Source organism: Uloborus diversus, chromosome 1 (assembly GCF_026930045.1).
Source record: "Uloborus diversus isolate 005 chromosome 1, Udiv.v.3.1, whole genome shotgun sequence".
NCBI lineage: Eukaryota > Metazoa > Arthropoda > Arachnida > Araneae > Uloboridae > Uloborus > Uloborus diversus.
In genome coordinates, this window is record NC_072731.1 from 97004899 (window position 1) to 97031400 (window position 26502).

At 30.8% G+C, this 26502-nt stretch overlaps 1 protein-coding gene across 2 annotated transcripts; it reads left to right on the forward strand.

Moving 5' to 3' along the window:
* Window positions 1-472: 472 nt before the first annotated feature.
* On the forward strand, window positions 473-26502 carry LOC129234192 (F-box/WD repeat-containing protein 7-like; the record flags this gene model as incomplete). Of its 2 annotated transcripts, none has more annotated exon segments than XM_054868240.1 (6): window positions 473-513; window positions 3366-3685; window positions 7186-7327; window positions 14842-14976; window positions 21100-21393; window positions 26389-26502. In XM_054868240.1, coding segments are annotated over 5 exon segments (990 nt in total), but the record flags the coding sequence as incomplete, so codon positions are not given.

Below are 26502 nucleotides of genomic sequence, written 5' to 3' on the forward strand. Positions count from 1 at the left end.
TAGATAGTTACCCACTCCGTTGCTCACTCACTCCATCTGCTGAATCTCGGCTGATTTTTGTAATGGCTCATTTTCACTTTTCTTGTGTATAAAACAGAAAATTTCTTTGAAAAATAAAAAAAAAGAGACGAAAGATTGGCCACATCAGGCGAACAAGAACTCCAAGAATTGCCAAACTTTTAAAATAAACTCCTTAGATATGGGGATCCCAAACTTTTCCAATCCGCCGCTCCCTTTGAGGAATTTGGGAACCCCTGCCTTTCCTTTATCAATGCAAGGTCAGCTATAGGTCACATATTTATTACTTTATTTGTATTACTTAAAGCTTTTGTGATTTTTTTTATTTAAAAGCTTTAAACAGATAATTCAATGAGTTTTATGTTTCGGGACTTCTTTTTGTGGAAGCTGTTTTATTCAGAAAATAGAATAATTGCTCTTTCTAAAGATGGCAACGAATTTTTTTCTTTTGTGCCACCTATCTGTCGTCCGTAGTAAGAATGAGAATTCTCACGAGTATAATCATAAGTTATTTTACTTGTAACATATTATAAATAAGCGAATGATTTTGTGAAATTATCGTTCCAAAACGAAATTATATTCTTTCTACTTGAGAATTCTTAGCACTTATATTGTGTTATTGTTTGAAGATGTGTTTGAAACTTGAATAATGATATCTAGCTTGGATACGATTTGTCGACTATTTCATTTTACTAAAGCTTTAAGCATTTGTCCCCGGTATTGTTGTATTTTCAAGTTTGATATTTGTTTTCTTGTTTCATGAGAGATATGAAATTTGTGTTTGCTTTATTGATATTACGAATTCAATTATGAGTGAAGTTGTTGAGTAACAGAGTTTGAATTCGTTATATTGTTACCAGATTAACTTTTCTCGTTTTGATTATGTGTAACTGATTGACGTGATTGAAAGGGATTATATGGTCTTTTGATTTGTACTAGGATCAAATGCATTTTAAATGTTATGCTATCTTAGTTAAGCCTAAAATAAAACTTAGGTACAATGTTTACATTAAAGGAGATATGTGTTTGTTACTTTTTAAGTGACGCTGATGCTCTAGCTGCTTGAAATAACTATAGTTAAATTCCCCTACCCCTCTTTAACCCCATTATCCCCACTGTTACTCTTTTTATTCGAAGAACGAGTTGTTTAAAATCTCTTGCTTATGCGTTTTTTTATTTCCGGACGATTAGAAACATGTAACTTCAACTCTACTAATCGAGCTTTTCTAATGTAAGTAATGAAATATACGGACTCAACATTGATGGTAATGATGTATTTTTGTTTTTTTTCCCCTTCAGATGTTGGGGAAAGCAAGTTTCGACACTTTTTGTCAGAAGGAGTTATTGATTTGTTTGAATGGTTTAGTAGGGTTTTGCTATTTATTTCAACTTTTGCCGATAGTTGTCAGTTTAAATGTTTTCTGTCTGATAACCAAAGACAAATGTTCACTTTTATATGTTCACTTTTATGTTTTTTTTTCTTAATTTCCATACATGCTCTATGCTGTACATTCATGGAAAGCAAATGAGCTGTACGAGGTATAAATTGTAGCATCCAAGGAGAATGGTGAAATATATATTGCACTACAAGCAGCTCTTCCTGCAGCACAATTGCCTGTAAATCATTGAAAGATTTAAAATTGATCTTTAAAGCAGCTTTAGCGTGAAAATGTATTTGGGTTGTCCCCCCCCCCCCTTTTTTATGTTCTGCAGATCTGCTTCTCTGATAGAAGATCACTGTGACCTTACAAAAACTAAAATAATTCGACAAATTTTGTCTTACAATTCAGCAAATTTGAAAACACAATTTTGCAATTTTTAAATGCCCAAATGTCCGTTTTTGTTAATGTAGTTATGTGTGCAGTGTGCATCCCAGGTTTGGATTTTTGGAGCCTGAAATGTTGAGAACCCCTGGTTTAAGCTCAAAAGCCTGCCAACCTTGGTGCATACCCGTATTTCATCATTCAGCAAATTTTGGGGTCCCATTCAGCAAATTCAGTTTTCCATTCTGCAGAAGGCCAAGAGAGTAGTTGGTTAATGTTCTTATTATTATATCCCTAGTAACTTCATATTTATTATAGCTGAAAGTCTTGCTGGTTAGTAAAGACTATTTGAATATTGCGATTTTGAGAAACATAATATTGGATTCTTTCAAAACATCAGTGTTTTGATTGCCCAACATCCTTTTAGAGATATTTTTTCTTCTTGCTTTTGTAAGATAAATTTTGAATGGAAATTATTTTTAAATTAGACATGTCCTTAATTGCTACGATTGCAAATTACCCAAAATATAATCAAAAACCTGTGATAGAAATCAGAATGTAAAATCTAAGCATCATGATGTTATGCAAATGTTTTGCAGTCATCAAAAGAAAAGTCTTAAGTCTTGTTATTGATAAACGCACAGCAACCATGAGACCTTTTCTTCTAAACGTATGAGCTTTTGAAAAAGAAAAATTAAATGGAAATAATGCACACATGTATTTTATTTTTAAGCTTAAATGTTTTTGTTATTTGTACATATCAATTGTGGTTTGAATTTTTCAATGGGTGAGTGAGAAAGGAGAGATTCTATACAATTGAAAATTTAAGGCGTCAAGTTTCACATTTTGAATTGGAAGTCCGGATGAAAAAAGGAAATTTTTCTTGGTAACAAGCCTATGTATGGCAAGCTAACTTAAAGATTTTAAATTAGTCAAGGGTGCCCATATGCAAAATTTTAATGGAGGGCTCAGATATTTTCCCCATGGTTTAGCAGGATATTTTCCCCCATAGAAACCATTTCAGTACAGATAAGAGTTATTAAACTTTGAGTTATTCATTAATTGCTGGAGAAGAAATGTTTTTAAATTTTTGCAAAGAAAAATGTGCAAGAAAGTTCTAATTTCAAAGGGGATGCTTAAGCCCCCCTTTGCCCTCCCTTATATGTATGCCCTTGAAATTACTCCCCTAACCATTTTGATGGCATATTCTATGCTTTGAACCTTCCTAGTATGCACCCCTTGTTTTAGAGATGAATATTTTGCAGTTCATAGTACAGTTCTGAAATATTACCATAAAAGTGGTTACATTGAAGTTTGTTTCTTAATTAGCTTTCTACAAATTGCTCCTGGAAAATACCATAAAGGAGGTAACATTGAAGTTAGTTTCTTAATTAGCTTTCCACAGGTTGCTCATGAAAAAATTTATTTATTGCCCTAATTGTAGTAGGTAATCTTCAAAAAAAACACAAAGTTATTTTTGTGATTCAAAAAAAGCATAAATTTCTAATTTCCAGAAAAGTTTGTTTTTGTGAAAAATTTTTGAGATTATTTTATTCTGATTCAAATGTAATAAATTGCTTTTAGGTGACTGTAAGGTTTATGCTGAGAAAATTAAATCTGTTGAACACTGCTTACAAATCTCTGGAATGTGTTGAGGATGTAGCAAGTGACCATGAATTTGAGTCACCTAGCTGCATCGAATCGGAATTTGAAGCGGAGGAAGAAAATATGGATGATAGTGAAGATGCTATATCAGCTGAAGTCACCTCATTTAATGAAGATGAAGATGAGCCATTTGATGCTTCGGAACTTCTCAGTGGTGGTGAAAGCTTAATTCTGAAAAGAAAGTCTGAAGCATTAAGTGAGAATAGTTTGAAGAAAATGTGCAAGTCTGCATTTATTGAGTAATTATGCAATTTCTTCTTATATTTTACACAGGGTTAATGCTAGGATGTAGAATTGTGCAATTCTCATAATCTTTTTTAAAATCCCAATATAAATAAAAAGAACTAAAACTTGGACAGAAAAATTCTTTAAAATAATTTAAGAAGCAGGAGAAATAACTCAAAGCGAAACGTTTGCTCATTCGCCTCTGTAAATTTCTCCCCTTTTGGTTTTCTGGGTGATTCCACGGCATGATATCACTAGTTTTGTGCTGGGCATTATTTTTAAACCTTTCTTAAATCTTATATTTCATAGCTGAGAACTTGAACATTCGCCATGCCCTCCCAAGAATTTCAAAACTAGTTGCTTCTTAGGCGAATCAAGCTTGATTGTTCATTTTTTTCCTCCAAAAGTTGATTATTAAAGATGTTTTGAATGGCAATGGAATGTTGAAATTAAAGAATTTAAATGGTTAAAAGCATGCAAAAGCCAGAAAATGTTGCAAGTTACCTAAATTCAAGTTTTTTTTTATTATTTTAAAACTTTCGTCAATTTTGGTAATAACATTTAATTTAAATGTTAAATGTACTAGCTAGTTAACCCTTTGCACTAGTATTTTTACATTCCAGGGGTAGAAGTTGTCGTAAAAATCCTAAAATTTCAAATCTTGTCCTAAAATTTTGGCTATTTTATTCTAGACTTGCCCATAAAAAAAAAGAAAATACAACCTAAAAATGAAACTTTTCATTAAGATATGCCAAAATTTTAGGATAAAATAAACTTGCTAAACCCTAAGAAATATTCCCTAGAAAAGAAAAAAACCTATGCTACTGCTGCCGCCTTTTTACTGGAGAAGGGGGGAAGGGAGATGCATTTAACCATAACATATGCTCAATATAAAGCTGTTTGTTTTAACTATACTTTATAACTTTTGCAGTCATTCCTCTTCTGCGAAAAAGATATAAACATAAAATAAAAAAGAAAATAAAAACTGCTGTGCATAGAGGTTGCAGAAAAAGAGTTTTGGTTTGAGGGGGGGAGGGTCATAGGATCTTTTATTGTTAATTTTTTCCCCCTTGAAAAGGAATGAAAAATATGCAAACCATGTTAGCTGAGATGTCGCTACCTTGTCTGGTTAACATAGGAACTTATTGCTTGCATGTTGTGCATAATGCTATGCGCAAAGGAGTTGAAAAACTTTTGCTCCACATAGATAATTTTGCATTGAGCAGTTCTTATTATTAAATATTATTTAATTGGTTTTTAAATCCATATCTGTTCAGTATAAAGGTGGCAATTAAATATAGAAGAACTGCAAGTTCATTGAAAGATCCATTTACACTTGTCAGGGGCCAATCTAGGATTTTTTTCTCGCTACCTATTTTTGTGAAAGTATTGCATCATTCTATTTTTGTGAAAGTTTTTTTTTTTCTAATCAGCATTATTTTTGTGAAATTTTAGAGGCATCCTAATTTTTGTAAAAGAGAAGTAGAATAGCTGAAATTTTAGTTCGAAAAGTGTAAATGTCATCTAGTATTATTTTTAACAGATTTTGTTTTTGAGGAGGGGGGGGGGAGCTAAAAACCTAAGAAGTATGAAAAATACCATCGTAATTTCAGCTTAATAGGCTATGTCATACCTGCCAACCCTTCCGGATTTCCCGGAAGTTTTACGGATTTTCATGTCCTTTTCTATTTTTCCACTTATGAGCAAAATCTTCCGTATTTTCACGTTTTGTAGAAAAAAAATGTATTTCACCAATTTTGGCGTTAAGGATACTTTTGTGGAACGCGGCACCGCGTTTTAGGCCAAGTAGCCAAGAAAGGTTGCAGTAGGAGAATTACACGAGAAGACATGAGGGAAGATTATGACGTCACTGAGTGATACAGCGCATGACTTCATCGGAATCCAATCGAAGCAAGCATTGCGGCGGGCAACTAGGGGCAAAATTTTGGAGCCGATTATCTTCTCGTTCTCTCAGTTCAAGCTGTTTTTGCTTCGTTCTTTTTTTAAGATGAGTACGAGTAACTTTTAAAGGAAGCAATACAAGTAATAGTTACTAAACAAAAGTAAGTTCAATAGATATAAAATTCCTAACTAATATATTGTTAAATGTAAAGAGGGTAGGTGTTCTGTTTGATTTTATTTTGCATTAAAATCTTGTGGATAAAAATATTAAAAAATCTTCCGGATTTTTTTCCTCCGAGGTTGGCAGGTATGCTATGTACTGGGTACAATGTAGGAAATTATGAGAAAAACGGTTTCCCAAAACAGATGTTGAAAGATTGCGATAATATTGCATAAATACACTTAGGCAAGAAACAACTAAAAATGAGTTAAAATACTACAAAAAGGTTTCTAGTAAAGCGATTGTTCATATAAACCTGCTTAGAATTTTATTTTATGAGTAAATTTTGTTTTAAACAGAGAAACAAATTTTATATTTTTAAAATGCTAATTTTTGTGAAATTTTCGATGTTTTTGTGAAGCTACTGATTTTATTACTTGCTTTTTGTGAAAGTACCGATTTCAAAACAAGATTTTTGTGAAGATACCAAAAAATGGTAGCAAAATCAGCCTGTATTGGGCCCTGCTTGTACACTTACATTTTTTCTCATCTCTCTCTGGACTGCTAAAAAAATATGCACCATTGTTCATTTTTTGTAACTAAAATTGGACAGACTTAATAGATGTACATTTTTAAAGTTCATGAAGTCTAAAGTAGTGAGAGACAAAAGTTTTTTTCTGTAATAAAATGTTTATTTGTGTAATTATAAATTCAAATTCATTAAAAGATTTCCCTTTAAGTTGCCTGTTTAGATTAACCCAGATTCAAATCGTAAGATGAAACTTTTCTACTTCATGATGTGTCACTGTGCTGAAGAATGAAATATTGAATGCCTTCTATTGAAGTTTTCAAGATTGAATTTGTATTGTTTGATTACTTAATATAAAAATCAAGGTTATAAATTACATTTAAATTATCAAAACTTAATATTTGTTGTCCTAAAAATGTCCTAAAATTTTACCAAAATTGTGTCGTAAAATTTTTGAAAACATCACTCTGACCCCTGACATTCTTAATTTTTTGAGTTCTTAATTAAATTTAAGCAAATTTTTTATTAAATGATTTACTGATGATAAAGTGATGTGCACAGAAAAGTTTCACTGATGCACATTTTCAAAAGTTGGCAAATATGTAAATCACTTCAGAAAAAAAAAAAAAAAACTGGTTTCTCATATTTCCCATTTTTTCCCCAATCTTTTCCATCTCTATTCATATTTAAAAACTGATATTTTTCAAAAACAATGTCTGATATTGTTTGTGAAACTGAAATTTAACATATCTCAGTATATTACTAGATAAAGCGTGAAGTTCTCTTACTTTTTTCGGATGTTTTCAATGTCTTGAACTGGAACATATATATGTGTGTAAGAATATTAAATTGATTTGTATTTTGAAAAAATGGTGTCAGCTTTTAATTCTTTTTTATGTTTTTACTTTTTCCTTCCTTAATAGTGAAGACTCGAGTAGCCAAAATGATTCAGATGTTTATGTATCTGAAATTTCTGAAAGCCAATCCTCTGTTCAAAGAAAGATTAAGCCTGCAGTTACAATACCTTGTCATCCTGAGTTAGAAGCATGGCTCTCAAAGTATCAAGTAAGTTAATAAATAAATAATTATTTAGTTTGCTGCTGCTTCAAATATCTATTACCTTTGAATCGAAGCATGTTTAAAAGGTCCTAGCTTGGCTTAAGTTTTCTTTTAATCAGCAGAGTTTGTGTAGAATTCTTTGTTTTAAAAAGCAATTTCTGAAGTACTTTAAATTCTTGAAATTTCCTTGAAGAAGTTCTTACATTTCAAACAGATTGCAATTGATAAAACTTTGTGTAAAAGAAATTAAAGCATGTTTCATATGCTTTTAGTAAAACTTAAAAACTGCTTAAAATATAAAAACTTTCCTTTTTAAATGTTTGAAAAACCTTAAAAAACTATCAAATGTATCTTTAGTTCCTCAATTTAGGTTTTTTTTATTTTTAAAGAAGTACATTAAAAAACCTCGTCAAAAAATTTTTTTTTCAGCTGTTTTTCGCAGAGTTTTGCCAATGTAGTGTGCACACTCGTGGTTTTTTTTTTTTTTGTTTTGTTTTTGATGTGTGCATCAAATTTAGTCTATTGACGGGGGGGGGGGGGGGGGGAGAGAGAGAATTGACTTATTTTTGACTTCTACTTAACTGCATTTTTGCATTTAATCATTCATTTAATCAAAATTTTACTTTTTCCGAAAGTTGTGAACAATTTTTGCAATTGCAATCCTTTTACATTGGATCAATTTTTCAATTATATTAAATGTTGGAAATTATTTTAACATATGCTACATTAAATCTGCTTATTTTATTGTTTTGAGAGCTTATTTTGAAATTTAATTTAACCCTAGAGCGCTGAAACTTTTTGTATTGGGCAGTTCCAGTGTTATAGACGTAACATCACACTTATAACAAACGTGATTACAATTTAGTTCAATGAGCATCACGTATATTTTTTTGCTGTAATGTAATCTGGTTTATTTTATGCTATCCTAAATTTGGGTGCAGATTCCTTGATTCCAAAGAGTAACAAATCTTAAAAACTGCCTGTTACGGACATAACTCAGAAAACAGCAATACTTTAACACTGTTACAGTAGCCAATATTCCTTTTAATTATTTATAGATCTCAAAATTTTTCTTTTAAATACTTTTCCTAGAGATTTCAAGCTTTCTTCAACCATAAAGTTTTTTTTGGATATCATTTGTAATAACTTATGATAGAAATTAATATATTTTTTATGAACATAACAAATAAGTGTTACGGACATAATGTCTCTGATTTTATATTATTAAAATTGGAGTAGGAATATTTTGTTATGTATAAAATAAAAACTAAGGATGGTTGTGTGTTTTTATGATTCTAGATTAATCTTTCATTCTTGTCTCTAGTAAAGAACTTGCAAACTTGTGATTTTGTCCCGGCCACTCAAAAATTTCCATCCAGTTACATCTGAGTTGATTCAAGAAAAACACCATTTGTAAAAATGTTCATTAATTTTCACCGGTGTTCATCTTAGGTTTGTGAAAATTTTAAGGAAAAAAATTGATCTAAGAAATTTAAAAGATGCTTGGAATGAGGATAGAATAATGGAAATTGATAAATTTGAAAAGTAAAATCTTTCATAAGTTTGAAAATGTTGCAAATAACTCGAGTTCCAGAATTTTTTCATTATTTCTGTCCTTAGAAATTTAGTAGCCAACTTGATGTTAAGAAAGAAGTAACTAAGCCTAAAGTAAATACTAAATGTGCCACTCCCTTTGGTTTCACCAGCTCATAAGTATTATATTATGATTAACTTGGTATTTCATAACTAGATATGACATTTTAATTAGGCCCTTATATTTCGAAAAGTTATATTAGTAAATTTTTTCCCCTCCATTTTGAGAGTTTTTTTTTTTTTTTTTTGGAAACATCTCCAGATTTAAATGAAATTTTCGCAGATTTTCAGTTTGTTTGGTTAACAGGTCTTGTTTAAAATATTATTTAGAAAGAATACCTGGTTTTTCTAATTGTTAGTTGAACATGTCCACTCCAAAAACATGAAAAAAAAAGAGAGAGAAAAAAAAAATGGGCAAGAGGAATAACTGAAAAACCCCACTTCAAAAAGTTGAATTCAATGTTTGTTTTAAACTATCAGTTTCCTCTATCCAAACTGAAACTTCGCGAAAACAATTTGAACACCTTAGGTGAAAAAGTATCAATAAAATATGGGTCATTCTTCAGAAAGTAATTTTTTGGTCACACCTTTTACAGTAAAAACTTAAAGGAGCAGTTCATTTCATAATGTTTTATAATTTCATCAAAAACATATCTATTTAAACCTGCTAACAATTTTTGAAAAATAATTTTTTTTAAATATATTTTTGGTTCACAGAAATGTGATTTCTGCCAGGGGTAGAAGTAGTCTTATATATCCTATATTTTCAAAAAAAAAAAAAAAACATCAAAAGTATCCTATATTTCCTACATTCCCATAGTTTGTTTTAAAGAATTGTAGAAAATGATCATTGAAAGGCCTTTTGGTCTCTTGATTCGCACTTTCTTTCATGACTAGACAAAAGATAATTAAGAAAAAATATTTCGGAATCTCTGCCGGCACATGTCTCTTTAAATTTTGTAGAGTTATTTTTGACGAAATTTAAAAATTGTTTTAAGAGAAAAGTTCAGTGATCCATATTTCATGACAAGCTTTCCAAACTATTAATGAAGCATTTTGTCAATGAATCTTCACTAACAGCAAAATGTGGGAAAGATTCAGCCAGTACTAATATTTAAAAGAAAGGTCTATTTAAAATATTTAAAAGTATGTAATTATGCAAAATAAAAAGAGAAATTGCCTGGATTCAAAATTTAAGTTTCTTGCAAAAGTTAGAATTTTACATTATTTTAAGAAAATATTGTTTTCTAGAATTTCCTATTAAAAAATAGGCTTTTCAGAAATTAAAAAAAAAAATAAAAATTGCAACCTCTTTTTGGTAGGAGCCTTCCATTGCTATGTCACCATCTCAAAAATATCTTGGACATATTTTGCATTAAGTGCCAAAAGAAAATTATCTATGCGAACTAACTGATGGAGTCAAATGTTTAGTAAATAATGTTAAAATTTTTGAGAAATGGGGATTTGTTGTTACTTGGATGTTGACTTATTCATTTTGGAAAAATGCTTCTCGATGATAAAGATTCATCAGCTTTCTAGATGCAAATACTTTGGATTTTTAGTAGTGGAAGTCATTTTAGCACCTTTCACAAGATGTAGTTGAATCATCAGTTGAAAGACGCTTTTCACACAAACAAAAAGATACGAACATACAGGGACGTGGACGGAGGGGGAAAAGAGACGCTTGTTGGCCCGGGCTCGAACCTGAAGGGGCCCGAGATTTTTGAAATGGGTTCGAAATACATACAGGGACGTAGTAATAACCTACATGGTGGGGTGGGGGGTGGGGGGGGGCAAAATTTCTGTGCACGTCTCTGCTGACATGAGAAAGATCATCTTAAAGCATTGATGCTATAATAAGAGTTTTAAGGTTAATTAAGATGCTGCAATTGGGAAAGTTATAAATGCTTGCATAACCAAGGAAAAAAATCCGTTTTGTCACGATTTATCTTAAATTTTGTGCCAAGCACAAAATTCAAAAAATAATGGAGAAACCTTATGGAGATGCATAACAATCAGCAACGAACAAAAGTTGGTGTACCTTCAAGAAAAAAAAAAACCCCTATAGTGAAATTTAAAGAAAAATTAATTTTCTGAAGTCTGATTCATATAAGCTGTTAAGGCAAAAAAGAAAAAAAGCCTTAAACGTAAATATATATATATTTATAAAATAGAAGATTCGTGAACTCTTTTATTGATGCTGGTAATAAAAATATTAAATTTGCAAAAGATGAAATGTAAAAAGATTAGGCAAGAGCCATTCAAATATATAAATAATGAGTGTAAATAGTTGTATTCAATGTAAGTATAGATGTCACATTGTTTAAATTTGTTATGAGTAAACTTTTTTCCCCCTTAAGTTATTCTTTCAAGAACAAGAAACTCATTCTAGGTTATACCTTTTATTTGGGATTTTCAACTGTATGCAGTATGATTAACTGAAATCATTGATAATACTTAATGCAAGAATAATTGGATTATAAAAACTATGTATTGAAGTCTCAAATACTAAATGTTTAAGCATTATTAATTTTTATCATTGTGTTTTAGTTCGTTTTAGCAGAATAAGGAATTATGTCACACAATAAATTCTCACCTCAGTTACCCAAACACAAAATGCCATTTCTCATTAACAAATGGCAGTCATGACATCAGATTTTATTTCCCATGATACAAGGGAGCCAGCCCCCTTGTTTATTTTCAGCCATAAAGGAGTTGTAAAATTTTTGTTGAAAAACAACAAGATAGATTTTCTGAAAACCAAGTGTGGTTATTGTGAATTCTCTCCTCTGTGAACTTAAATTTCAGGGAAATAAATTAATGTAAAAAAAGAAGTGCACATGTTTTCATATGCTTTACATATGCAGATTGTAGCAGCAAAAAAAAAAAAAAAAAAAGAATTCTTTCCCTGAAAAGTGTATCCAGTAGGCCTATATTAATGGAAAATTCCTCACCTCCGTGACAGACCCTATCAACGTCATTATTTCCGAGGTGAGAATGAATGATGGTGGGGAAATACATCAATTTTAAACAGTCGACCAAAATTATAAAGTACCAGCATATTCTCAAATTTTCTAACATGGGAATATATTAACACGAATTTGAACAAAGCGGATAACTAAACTTTAAGCCGTAATTTAATTGAGAGCTCAATATTAGATTCACAATAATCATTGAAAAAGCTCATTGTTTTCACAATTAAGAAAATTACTTCTTTGATACTAAATTGGCCTCTATTTTCAAACACTAAAATTTTTTTTTCATTTCGGTGAAGAAATTATATATATATATATTTAAAAATAGTAAGAGTAACAGACATGCTACTTTTCCGCGGAAACGCAGATTTCTGCTTTTTCCCCCTTCAATTTTATCATTCCAAGATTGATGCAGTTTTGCACTAATATTTTGGTAGGGGGGGGGTGATTGAAATGATAAAATATTCTATGCCTCTTCCACCCGCACTGAGTTTTGAAAAATATTCCTTTCGCGAGAGAGGTCCAGATGCGCACATGCATTTTAGCTTTGCTATCAGCAGTGGTTAGTTACGTGACATTGATAGCTTGGAAAAAGAATTAATTCTGATATGAATGGTTGGCACAGTCGGTTTCTTTTACACTAAGCTAAAAAGAAAAATTAGACATCGATTAATGTGTATCAAAAATATCAATTGGTGTTCATTGGGTTTGTGGACAATTTCTGCAAATGTGGGTGCTCATGTTAAAGGAAACTTAAAAATAATTTAACACTGCTTTTTCATTAAAAAAAATTCAGTATTCAGATACAATAAATTTAAGAAAAAAAATTATTCAAACAAAAGTTTGATTGTATTTGACTGAGTCCATTACCATCTGAAGTTTCTAAAATCTTTGAAAAAATTAAATTAAAAAAAAAAGTAATTGAATTTTAAAAAATCAATATAAAAATATATATAAAAACAATATTATTTGAGCTCCCTGTTTTAAAATATATTAATTACTCTCAAATGTTAATTTCTAAGGTTTTATTTGCTACGCGTAAAGTTCAGCTTTTTTCTTCATCGAGCTGTAGCATGTCTGGAGTAAAATGATTGAAATTTTGGGCCATTGTTTATGGTTATTACTAGTAAGTAACACTTTCATGTAAGAATAAAAAAGAAGAATACAAAAGGTTTTGAAATTGAAAAATTATTTTGTTTAAAAGTTACACATTCTGGAGAATGACCCATATGTGTTTTAGCCATTGGAAAAAAGGCTGCTATTACAAGTACAAGTGAAAATAGCCAGATCTTTTGTATGTCTTTTTAAAGTGTGCTTTAAATAGTGTTAGTAGATGCTAATATTTTTTTATACATTATAGAGTTCATATTTTTTTTATTGGAAAAAATCCCTTGCTATTTGATCTACACTAATTTCACTAGTCAACAAAAAAGAACCTTTTGTCTGCATCCTGGTTTTAAATAGTCAATTCTTACTAATTTTGGGGTCGAGAAAAACGAATATGGTAGTTTAATTTTTTTAATTAGCTCTCATTTTCAAGATACATAAAAACCCACTGGAGAAAGATGCACAGCAACCACACATTTATTTACAGGTAATGATGTCAGGAAAAAAAAATCTTGTGCAATAAATGTCCCTAATTAGGTCCTGTTTTATTAAACAATGCTTATTTTTGGGAAAGCAGTGGTTGCCTTTGGCTTATTGCTGTGAATGCTTCATTTTCGATTGCTTTTTGTGCGTGAAAGAAGGACCATCTCTTGAAATAGTTCAGCAGCATTTGGTGAGCATTAACTCAGCCCAAAGACCCTGATATCTGTGTGCTATCGTAAAGATATCTTGGTGAAAACTTTCCTCTTGCTCACTTCTCATAGCTTTAGTTTTTAAACAAAATATCCTGGAAGAAGCGAACGAAATAGTTTCAGAGGTTAGTCATTTATCAATGGTCACAGAACTTCTGCAGGGATTGTTTGACTAACTGCATTTATTTCTCGTCTTCTCTGCTGCTTAATAATACTTGTAATATACCCTTAAAAGCTTCCTTTCCCCTTGCAATTTTTTCCCCTCGAAAACACTGATTTTCACAATTGCTCGTGTTTGAAAAGCCATTACAAATTCTCTCCTTAACCTTAACTTCAATATATCTTGGAAATTGCCCTCTAAGGTATTGGAAAATTGTCTTAATTTATAGCTTTCACAAAGTTCTTCATTATTCCTAGTAGAATGAGTATGGGTGGAAGCAAAAATGAGTTGAAATACCTAGAACTTCAAATTTTGGCTGATTTTAGGCATTTCTCTTCCCAGAATTTAAATTTCTTGTAGTTCATTTTTGTTTTCATGTAGTGAAATTTAATATCCCTACCTGGGAAGTTAAGAGGACAGTAAGTCCCATGGGGGCTGTTTCTATGTTTCTATCTGCCAGGAAAAAAGAGCATTAGTGAGAATTCACTATCATAGTTGGCCCTGTATCTTGAAAAGTGGTGCTAATCTCAACTTTTTATGGTGATTTTCATGTTTAGCAAGGCAAAATACTTAAGAAATAGCTATTTTTGAGCCCGATGCATTTTTGGTGTTGACTAGTGTTATTGCTATGTGTAAAAGATGTTGATTTTTAAGATTTTTACTTAACTACAAGAAAGCTGTTTGAAATTTAGTTGAAATACTTCAAACAAAGATGGGAAAATGAATTCAACTGAAAGTAATAGCGCTTGGCTCTATTGTTTTTAGCTCTTAATATTGTTTTCTGATATGAAGATAAAGATTATGTAATTGCAGTTCTAAAAATACAATGGAAGTTTAAAAAATGCATTTGATTTCAAAGGATTTTCTGTATAATACTGAAATTGAACTCTTATTACTGATATTGAATTCTTTATGAACTTTTAATTTTGCATTCTGAGTGCTTTTTTAAAAAAAGGTTTGTATGCTGAAATTTATTTCATGTTTTTAATAAAGGAATGGAGCCCTACAGAACGATTAACAGCTTTGAATAAATTAATTGAAGTTTGTGAACCTGCTGAAGTTAGGCATATGATGAATGTTATAGAACCTCAGTTTCAAAGAGACTTCATATCTTTGTTACCAAAAGAGGTTTGTACAATCTATTTATAACAAACTTCTTTATTAAGAGATAACTGTATTTTATTGATCAGTTAATTTTTGACAAGGAATAAAGTCTTTTTTATAATGCACAGATTTAAAAAAAATAAGAATAAAAAATATGGGTTAGTAGATATGTAGATATAGTAGATATGTAGATGTTAGATGGCTTTTCGTTATTGTAGATGTTAATAAACAGATGATATATCTAGATTTGCCCCCTCCCCAAAAGTGGGATGGCACCCTCAAATTTATTGCGCTTTCCCCAAAACGCGACCTTTAATTGAAGAGACTGAACACCTTTTAAAATAATTCTCTGGCTATTAGCATTCAAATAAATCGATGGAATATTTACTTATCAAGATGTCCGATGTCGTTTCTCTGTTGCAGATCTTAACATGCAGATAATGTAACTTGGGGTTCTCTCCCCTCCCCCAACTGCTATAGCACCCCTCAATTTTACCAAGTCAGCCTTTTCTCCTGGAATTGCAACCCACAATAAAAAGACTTAAATTCTTCCAAATAATTTCTCCAAAAGTTTCTGCGGTAGAATCTACCTCATGACCCACTCCTCCCACCCCGCACACATGAACTTCCTTGATGTCGCCATTATTAGTATAGTTGCTGAAATATTTACGCACCAAGAGGGTGATGGCTTTTTTCTGTTGCAGTTTCCTTTTGCCTCTCCCTCCCCATAAAATGTTGAATTTATCGACTTAAATATATCGATATATGGAAAATATCAATATTTGGAGAGTGATATATTGTGGTATTAAAATTCTGATATCGCCCAGCGCTAGTCATCATGAAAAAATTGGTTATTTTTGAAAACAGTTTCTGAAGAAAAAACTGTTGCAACTAAAAATATCCTCTACTTAATAAGTTTGTCTTATACAAACAGTTGTAGAGAGAGAGTTCTCCATTTCTAAAATCATCTTAGCTTAAGATAAGTCTTAAATGTCTGAGCGGATGCTAAGTAAAGACTAATTATGAGTTACTCTTTGGCAAAATAACAGTGTGTTAGAAAGGTAAAAATAAAAATAAACCTGTGTTAGGCATTAATCAATTATTTTTTCAATTGCTTTGTTAAATGATTTAAAATGAATTGCAATTAAACTATTAATTGCACCTTCCAATTAATTTAATTGGATTAAAGTACATTAATTGTTTCTTACAATTAAAATTGCAATTAATTTTTTGAATTGTTTTATGAAACAATTAAAACTAACAATTAACTTTATGTATCAATAAGTACAGCACAGGGTACAGAGTCAAAAGTATTATTTAATTTCGTATATTCATTCAGTGCTGATTGCTTGCTCGACGCTTGAACTAGTCTCGTATAGGCAAGCTTTTTCCACACATAAATGTTTGTGTTTTAAGTTTGTGTAAATCATTGTTTTAGTTTAACCCATAACAGAGGAGGTGAGAAAGAAGGACATAACAGGGGATGTGAGGTCTCAGAGACCGCTCTGTTTTATTAATTTTTTTAAAATCATGTACATAATTAAGATACATGTCTAAAATTTCTCTCAGATCTTATTTAGACTTTTATTAGCAATAATAATAATAAAAAATAAAAGAAAAAAAATGTTTTTGAATTTTTAATTGAAATATACCTTTCGGAGGAAATTTTGCTGGAGCCATAAGATTTTTTGAGAAAAGTCATATGCTGCAGTAAATAATTTATTGCTCGTAATAAAGTTACTGTTGAGCATTGATCTTTATTAGTTGCTTACATGTGTATTTATGTAGATAATAATATGGTACCCGTCCACGTCCCAGGTAGACCACTCGCCTGTACAGTATATTATACAAAACGAGCAATTTTTTAAAGAGTTTTAAGTAAAATTCACAATACAATTGATAATTGTTAATTGTAGCAAACTGCAATTAATAATTAATTAATTGTTAACTGTAATAAACTACAATTAACAATTAATCGTTAATTGTAAATTTCAATTACAATTGATCAATTGTTAGTTGTGGTTATATTTACCAATTAATCAATTATTAATCTTTAATTGTTCATGCAATTAAAATTTGCCCAACTCTGAAAGGAACTATAAAAAAAAATAGCATATTGCGCACACAAGTCATGTAAAAATAATATGGAAGAACTAAAAAAAGTGATGAACAGATTTTAAGGGAAAACAGGAAATGTGAGAAGATTTAGAGGGGGAAAAAAAAAGATAGGGTAAGAGATCAAAGGTGAAACAATTTCTACTGAACAACTCAAAAGACAGGGCAAAGGCGATTGCCCAGAAAGGAAACCCAATCAAGAGTCTCCAGATTCTCTATTAAACTTAGCAAACCAGTGACTAAAATCAGTTATTGAGAAATGCGATTTGTCCGTAATGGGGTGGTTTCCTTCAGTCAAAAGTAGTACATTTTCTCACTGAAATTGACAGAATAAGCAAAAGAAAAGTGACATGGACCCAGAAAATACTTTCATTTTCCCAACAGTTATTTTTTAACTAATTTTTTAAACTGTCTGATTTTTCAAACGAGGTGTGTCCTTGTTGACGTCCCAAGTGATGCTCTTTGGCGCATCTTTGTACCACGTTTCCATGTTATGATAATTAAGAAGCGATTTAAACATTGCGCTCTACGCTTGCTATGAACCGTATCATTGCCAACACACGTGAGTAAAGATGCGAATTAAATATTTTGCTCTGTGAATGACAACAGTGAATGGCATTTCATCATTTGTGATATCATCCGCAGAACCGTAAACAATGAAAGCTCACAGATTAAAGTAATTTTTTTAAAATATTAAACATGAACAAATTATTTTAAAAATGGTCAGATCCTATGTTTTTAAGCATGCTCTTTCAGGAAAAAATACTTTTGAAATTTTGGAAACGACCCCATTGGCATAGCAGAAAGGATGATAAGAAGGTGCAGAAAAGTTACAGGAAAGGGAGAAAACAGTAGAACAAAAAGAAACAAAGTTATAACTTATTGTTAACAAAAGAAAAACAAATTTTATATATGTAACAGAACCAAGAAATGTTTTAATTTTAACTATGCCGTAATTCTATATTTGTTTTAGTCACACACAAATTCAATTTATAACTCCTTTGTGTTTTTAAAACCAGAGTAAATATGTTTAATTTTTCTTGAACTTCATAGGAATAAATTTTCTTTTCACTTCATGACACTTATAAAAGGGATGAAAAAGTAACTTTTGTTTTTTAAAGCAGCAATTCCATTGAAAAATGCTAAAAATGAACTAAGTAAATGTTACATTTGAAAAATAAGGTTTTGATTTTCTTGTATTTACTAGATGTAGTCATGTTTTAAGATGTTTTATTGTGTGTTTGTGTCATGCCATGTATTTTTTGAGCTAGCAAATTTTGAAAAAATATTAATAAAAGCATCTTAACGAATTCTAAATTCAACTCAACTGTTCTTTGAGGAAACTATTTAGGTGACTACTTTTTTAATTTCAGGCTACTAAAGCAACTACTTTCAAGCAAAATTTTGATGGCAACCCTATATAGTAAATTGCTCAATTTTTTCAAGTGTTTATCGGCATATTATGAAACTAAAGCTATACTGGGCCCTTTGTTGCTCAAACAAGTGCCCAGTACTACTTACTTTTAATCATTAAGTTTTAAAGTGAAAAGCAGCTGCTTATGACAATGACCTTCTCCCTCCTCTTTTAGCCTACTTTCCCAGTAAGAGTCAGAAAAAGAAGAAAAAAGCATGAAAGAAGGCTCAATGCATCTTAAAAATATCGTGAAAAACAAAAAAATAATTAAAATAATGAAATGAATATCGAAAAATTAAAAATTGGAAAGTAGGGTATTGAGATGGGGGAAAATGTCTGTTGGTCGGTCGGTCTGTCTGTCTGTCCCCCCCCCCCCCCTAATAGCTTTTGAATGAATAGTCCGATTCGAAAAAACTTTTTTTTTTGTTCGAAAGATCTCGGCGAGGACATCTCATTCCCATATTTTACTTTTTGATTTAAACTATTTTTTGTTCAATTTTGAACAGTTCAAAAAAACTTAACATTAGCGTCTACGGGGGAAATTCAAGGCAATTCAGAACTGTGAGGCGAATTTGCTTCAAACAAACTTTGTAGGAAAAAGCTTTTGATGAAAAACTTGTATGTAAAATATCTTTTTGATTTGAACAATTTTCCGTTCAATTTTGAACAGTTCAAATCCTTTAACAATAGCGCTTACGGGGAAACTGAAAGTCAATGTAGATTCTGTACTTGAAGGCGCATTTACTTCAAACAAATTTTGTTGGAAATAACTCTTGACTCCAAACTCCAGAGTTCGACTCCGAGAATTCAGGGGCACTTGACTCCGACTCCTGTGCCCAACAATTAATCGGACTCCGACTCCCCGACTTCGACTCTGACTTCGTAGCTTTGGCGAAAATTTACACCCGGAGGACAAATCACCGAATCCGATTCTTAAATATTGGACTCCGACTCGTTTATCTCAAAATGAGATTGTTTCTGACTCCGCAGCTATGGTTTTTACTGTGAAATAATTATTGTTGATATGACTTGTTCTTATTTTTATGCTCAAGTTTCAATTTAGGTACTCAGTTTTTAGCTAATAAACTTAGTCATTTTTTTTTTTTTGACAATGAAAATTATTTCTTTAAGTTGACATTTTATTGTTTTTTTTTTCGGTAAGTGCATTAATTCATTTAAAAAGTTTTTGGCAACAGGGGAAAAGACTATTTTTTTTTTGATATGATGTATTTATTTTAATGAGCTTATTAATTTTAATTACTATTTTTTCGTATTGAAAGCTGTTAAAGATTTTTTTTAATGGAAAAAAGTGTATTAGCTGCTTCGTTTAAAAGTTGCTGCTATTTTATTTGTTCGTTTTTTTTTTCTTTTTTTTACGCATCTAATTTTTTTAGATGAGTGAGGAATATTTTATTCCTAGAAATCAGCTTAAAGTATTTTAAAAATATGTTTGAAAAAATTTGCAACTTTAGCTATTTTTGAGAATATTGATCAGGTACTAGAAAGTAGTATAGGTAAACGGGAAGGTAGGCTCGTCTAGTTCTAGACAGAACATCTTGTTTTTCAATAAACAGAGCCAATTCATTGATAGTTAACATTCCTCAGAGTTTAGATTCTGAGTACTTTTCTTTGGAACACGTTACCCACTTTGAGGACTGTGTACAATTTTTGTTAGCTTTCAAGCAAAAAGAGGAATATGTTCCTCATCCTCATTATTCTGCATTTTTAACTCCTACAAAATGACAACTGAAAAGTTTTCAAGTGTTAAAGATCAGATTAGAAAGTTTAAGTTTGTGGATGAAAAAAAGAAAGACAGAATTTTTGTTCATTTCAAAGAGCCATCCAATGCACTTTCCACAATAATAATAATAATTAAAAAAAAAACATCAGTTGGTGAGAAAAACTATCATGTAAGAAATTGTTGAAAAGTGAAAATTAGGAAATCTGCTTATTCAGAAGCACCTAACAATCCAGCTTAACAGTTTACTAATGAGTCAAAAAATTGAATACTAGGTATTGTTACGTCAAAACAGGAAGGTAAATAAATTTCAAATCTAATAACATGTTGAAGACGCTTGTTAGCCGTTATACAAAGTGGTTGCATAGTACACATCTAAATTTTCGCTCCTTTGGAAGAAGCATGCCACAATACGAAATTTTTGAATCTTTTTTTTTCGCTTAAAGTCCTCCAAAGGACGTTATTTTCTTTGGTAAATAAGGACAGATTTTTTGTTTGAATTTTTAGCAAACTTGCCCTTTTAATGCAAATCGTCTGAAGAGTTCAACTTCAAACGTTTTTCCTGGAAAATTTCATTTCCTCGTATTGTGGCACTCTTCTTCCAAATGAGCGATATAGCATATGTGTGTAATTGTCACAGATGCTAATGTAGCTTATTCAAACTCGATATCTTGAATTTAAACTTCTAAAGAGATTTTCGAGATATTAAGGTATGTTTTGGTTGAATATTCGAAATTATTGTGTTGCTTTAAATTTGCTATAAGTTTTTGTACTATGGCTTTGATCTAATTTGTAAATTTTTTAACTTGATGCATCTATTTTTTGCTTATGAAATTTCTGTTTAGTAATGATATTTATTTATTTTTTCTTCTTGTTTTAGCTGGCTTTGTATGTTTTATCTTTTTTGGAGCCGAAAGATTTGTTAAAAGCTGCTCAGACTTGTAGGTATTGGAGGCTGTTGGCTGAAGATAATCTTCTATGGCGTGAAAAGTGTCGTGAGGAAGGCATCAATGATGTCAGAGAAGTCCTCGGCAGACGTCGCTCTCGTTACAATTTATGTGCCAATCTTAACAGTTCAAATAATGTAGTTACTCCTAGCCCATGGAAAGCAGCATATATGCGTCAACATAATATTGAAATGAACTGGCGGTGTAATCCCATAAAAGTGCCGAAAGTATGTATTTCTTTTAAAATAGTTCATACTCCTGTGAAAGACTTGATGATAAAATTCCCCAAATATAACTTTTATGAATTTATATTGAGGCACTACATTTTTGAAATAAAAAATTAAATATTTATTTTGGTATATAGTTTAACTTAGGTGCAGAAAGTTTTCCAAACTTATTATTTCCTTAAAACCTATAATTTCTGCCGAAAATTTCCCTAGACTATTAGTCAGAATTCGTATGGGTCATGGAAATCCTGGAAAGTCATTAAAAAAAAATAAAAGCGAGTTTCAGACCTGAAAAAGTCATGGAAAATTGAAATTTTCATTTAAAGTCATGGGAAAATGTCCTAGACAAAGTGAAAGTAACAGTAACTTAGGGAGCATTAGAAATTTGGAGTGATTTGACAGTATATCATATAACAGCTATTAAAGATAGAAGATTGAACTGTCCCAAAATCAAATCTGAATTTTGAAATCTCATTGCATCCACTTCTGTCGCAGTCGCTTGCCTTTTTTTTTTTTTTTTGTGGTTTTACTGCTTGGACATCACTCTTATTTTGAATACTGTTATTTTCAACACTTCTTATGCTTCAAATTCTGTAGTAGCGAAATATACGTTCTTAGTTTTGCCCCGCCCACTCAAAAAAAGCAATTCAATTGCATCCAAATTCGATTCCATCACTCGTAGGAACTTTATTATTAAATTTATCAGATAGTATTTTAATTTGTTGAAGGTTTTAGAAAGTAAAGATCTTTAGTCAGGCGATAGAATACAGAAAAAGATGAATTCTAATACTTTAAAACAGTAGTGCCCAACTTACGGCCTGCAAAACTAATCCGTGCAACCCACTGCTACATTCAATGTCTGGAATCAAACATGTTCTGCAATTTCTGAACCTATTAATTTATATGCATTTGAAAATGTGCCAATAAGTAAATAAAACAAGTATACTTTTGAATTAGAAGATTGATTCATTACTGAATGGTTTTTTCCAAAAAAATCTGGTTGAGAAACATAAAAAACTAAACTATGTGGCTTAACTTTAAAGAACCAAAAAACAGTAAACTCCCGATTATCCGTGGATTAGGGTGGCATGGTAACCACAGATAAGCCAAACCGCGGATAATCCAAATTATATGTAAAAAACGATACTGGTGTATACAATAGCTAAAAATTAGCAATAAAACAATAACATTGATTGTAAAAAATTTATGATAAAGCTAAAAACAAACAATAACATAATCATAAGTCACCACCATTGAAGAAAAAAGATTATTAAAAGAACCGCGGCTAATCCGAACCCGAAAAATCTGATCACCAATAATTGGGAGTTTACTGTACTGTCAAGTTATGTGGATGATTAAATGCACTGTTGACACTAAAAAGCAACTTTTGAAGCAAATTTATTGAAACTAAGTGATGACTCATTCAACCGTTGCCCCATTCAATATCATTTTGCCTGTTTATAAAAAAAGTATCAGACATTTAAGCATCATATTCATTTCATTGCATTACTTAAATTTATGATGAAGGCAAATAAGAATAGTTTTTTAAGTGTACACTTATATTTTTTTCTATTATGAGTAAGTGCTTCAATGAGGCTGTGGCATTCCATGAAAACGTTTTGGTAATGCTCATTTCCAAAAATTAGCAAGTTAGAGATTAAATAGTGCTATTCCTTTGGTGTAATGAGGTCATGAAAATTTTCATTGAAGTCATGAAAGTCTTGGAAAAGTCATGGCATTTTTTCATCCAAATCGAGTATGAACCCTGAAGTGTCACATTTAAAGAATTATTGTGTGGGGCAACTTAATCTGATTTGTTGTTCATCATAAATGTGTTTGATTTGTCAAATTTCTTACATTTTAGGCCAATATACAAAAATTAAAAGCCTGGTTACTCATAAACTAGACATTTAAGTTATATAAAATAACTTAAATGTATAGTTTGAGTACTTAGTGTTAAAAAAGCTTAGGGGTGTTTCTGCATAACGTAGAAATTAAATGAAATTCGCTCCCTATATTTTATATATTTTTTGCTTGAAATGAAGATTTTAATTACTGTGAAACTTTGGTAAGTTGAACTTCGGTGAGCCAAAAACTTCGACTAGCCAAAGTGAATATTCCCTTTCAACTGAATGGATAATTTATTATTTATTTTCAAAAAGCCAAATTTCTTTGAGTTGAAGTGTTTGATAAACCAAATTTTTTTTTTATGATCGTTCTTAGATTTTGCTCCCCCAAATAATTTGAACAAAAGAAAAGAAACCACACCATTGCTTCAAAAGTGGGCTAGACAAAGTAAATCGAATCAATCTCTCTTTTTTTATATATAGCTGTTTTAATGGTATTTTTTAAACAATTCAAAGTTTTTTAACATTAAAGAGAATATGAAAAATTATTTTTCAGAACCAAAAAATTTTAAAAAATTGTGCTGATTCTGGATATATTCTCAAATTTTAGTTTCTAGAAAGTTGTCAATAAAAATAAAAATACTATTTTTTGTAGAATTAACATTGTCACAAGTCGGAGATAAATATGCCTATATTATTATTTAGGGAACTAAAATCTGAGGATGGTCATGAAATAAAATTCGACTTATCAAATATTTCAATTAAAAATAAAATGAATTGGAAGTGCAAACATTTTTTTCTAGGCCTGAAATATTTAGGTGAGTTAAGTACTTACTCAGGGTTCGTACGCTCCGGGAATTCCGGGAAAACCGGGAATTGTCAGGGAAAATGACACTGCCAAAAATGTCAGGGAAAAGTCAGGGAGTTTTCAAATTTTGTCCTCCAAAATTTTTTTTTCCATTTTTTTCCCAAGGAATTAAGTACTATGAGATCTAGTCTTCGTTTTTATTGTGATTTCACGAAAAAAATTGTAAATTTTTATCTAAACCGACGCTGGCACTTAAAAACTGCAATCGAAAAATGAACGTTTTTTTTTTCACAACGAAAAATGCGCCAAAAGAGCGAAAATTTTCTTACATGGAGTCAGTGAGGGGAACGCATTTCTTTCTACTGCCTTAAGTTTTAGATGGGTTGCCACAACATTCTGTTCGGTTCAGGGTTCGTACGCTCCGGGAAAACTTGGAATTATCAGGGAAAATGACTTAATCAAAAATGTCAAGGAATTTTCCAAATGTGCCCCCAAAATTTTTCTTTTCCCAATTTTTTCCCAGGGAATTTCGTTTTATAAGATCTAATCTTCATTTTTATCGATGTATTTAAAAAAAAATTGTAACAATTTTAAAGCAATGAAAAAAGTGGCGACCCAAAAAATCTTCAGCAGCCGCCATTTTTGGCTCTCAGTAGTTCCCAAGAAAAAAAAAATCAGGTGAACAGCAATTATGCACAAACTCAACAGGAGAGAAGACAATTTACTGCTTCGGAAGCACAACCTGTAGATGGGAGGGTCGATCGGGGAAAATGTTTTTTTTTTGTTGATCGGAAAATCATTTCAGCTACGTGTTAAACGTAGTCGCCATCTTTGGTCATTCACAAGATGGATGTAGATACGATCCAAAAATGCCTAAGTTTCTAAAAACAAAGCAGAATTGGATGTTTTCTTTAATTGAAAACTGATGAAAACAACAAAAAATGGTCTGCAAATTGTTTTTGTATTATTATTTGAAATAATTTTCTTGAGAAATGAAAAATTTTGTTCTTAAAACTTAATCTTATCCTCACTGCCTAGGACGCAAATGTGATAAAAACTTTTCAATGAATTGTAGTATCATGAAGATTTATTATTTTTCAACTGTCTTCATGCAACAAATTAAAAAAAAGTTATTTCTTATTTTTGGGCATAGCCGCCATATTTGGTCATTCCCAAGATGGAAGTACACAAGCCTTTTTCAAGTGCCTAAGTTCCCGAAAACGGCATTGGATGTTAATTGCAATGCAAACTATTGAAAACAACACAAATTGTGCCCTTTTTTTCCGGATAATTTGTAATTATTTTCTGGAAAAATGCAAAATTTAATCTTCATAACATTTTTTTTGTTTTAATTGATTTAGACTCTTATGTGATAAATACTGACTATTTTGCTTTTATTGTAGTTTTTTAAGGATTATTAATTATTTATTACTACTTTTATACTACAAATCCAAAAATCTACTTATTATTTAAAATTTTTCACTTTGTCGCCATATTTGATCGTTTGCACAATGGAAGTAGACTTAAACTTCCAGAAACAGAATTGGACGTTTATATCAATGTGTAATATTGAAAATAACATTAAATGTGCAAAAAGTTATGAATTTTTGAAAATTAACTATTACTTTCTGGAAAAGAAAGTTTGAAATTTTAATGTAAGCGTCCTTTAATATGTGAAAAAAAAAAAAAAAAAGATTATTGGCATTGGCCTATGATTGGCGGATGTTGATTTTTGTTACTATGCATTACATGGTACGCCGATTGATGCAACAAGTTAATCATATTTATACTGAAATTTAGCTTTGCATTTTGCTCAATATGTTTCGTTTAACCTACTTATAAGAAAATAAAATGTATTGTAAACCAAAAGCGGATGCTAAAAGGTTGCTGCAGGACTACAGCAAAATGCTATAATATTACGCGTGACATCAAAGAAACGCTAAAATAAGTTGAAAGTACTCTGTTTTCAACAAATAGTAAACAAATTAAAACAATTTTGAACAAATTGTTTAAAAAAAACTTAAAATTTTGACAGAGAAAACAAACGAAAAAAAAACCAAGTTTTTTTTTTTTTGAATCTAAGGGAAGAAGTTTCAGTTCTTCTGCATCGCTACTTTAAACAATTTTAATTATTTTGAAAATATTACTATTTAAACTTAAATTTTGAATGAAGCGAGTAACCTGGAATTTTCTAAAAAACAACCTGGAAAAGTCAGGGAACTTTTTTTAACCAAAAGTGTATGAACCCTGTTACTGCTGAAAGCACTTCATATGTTTTTTTTTCCTTTACAGTAAAAATTTATTGTTGTGTAAATTTAATTAAACTTGAATTCAATTTAGGTTTTGAAAGGTCATGATGATCATGTGATAACTTGCTTGCAATTTTCTGGGAATAGAATAGTCAGTGGATCAGATGATAATACACTAAAAGTGTGGTCAGCTAGTACAGGGAAG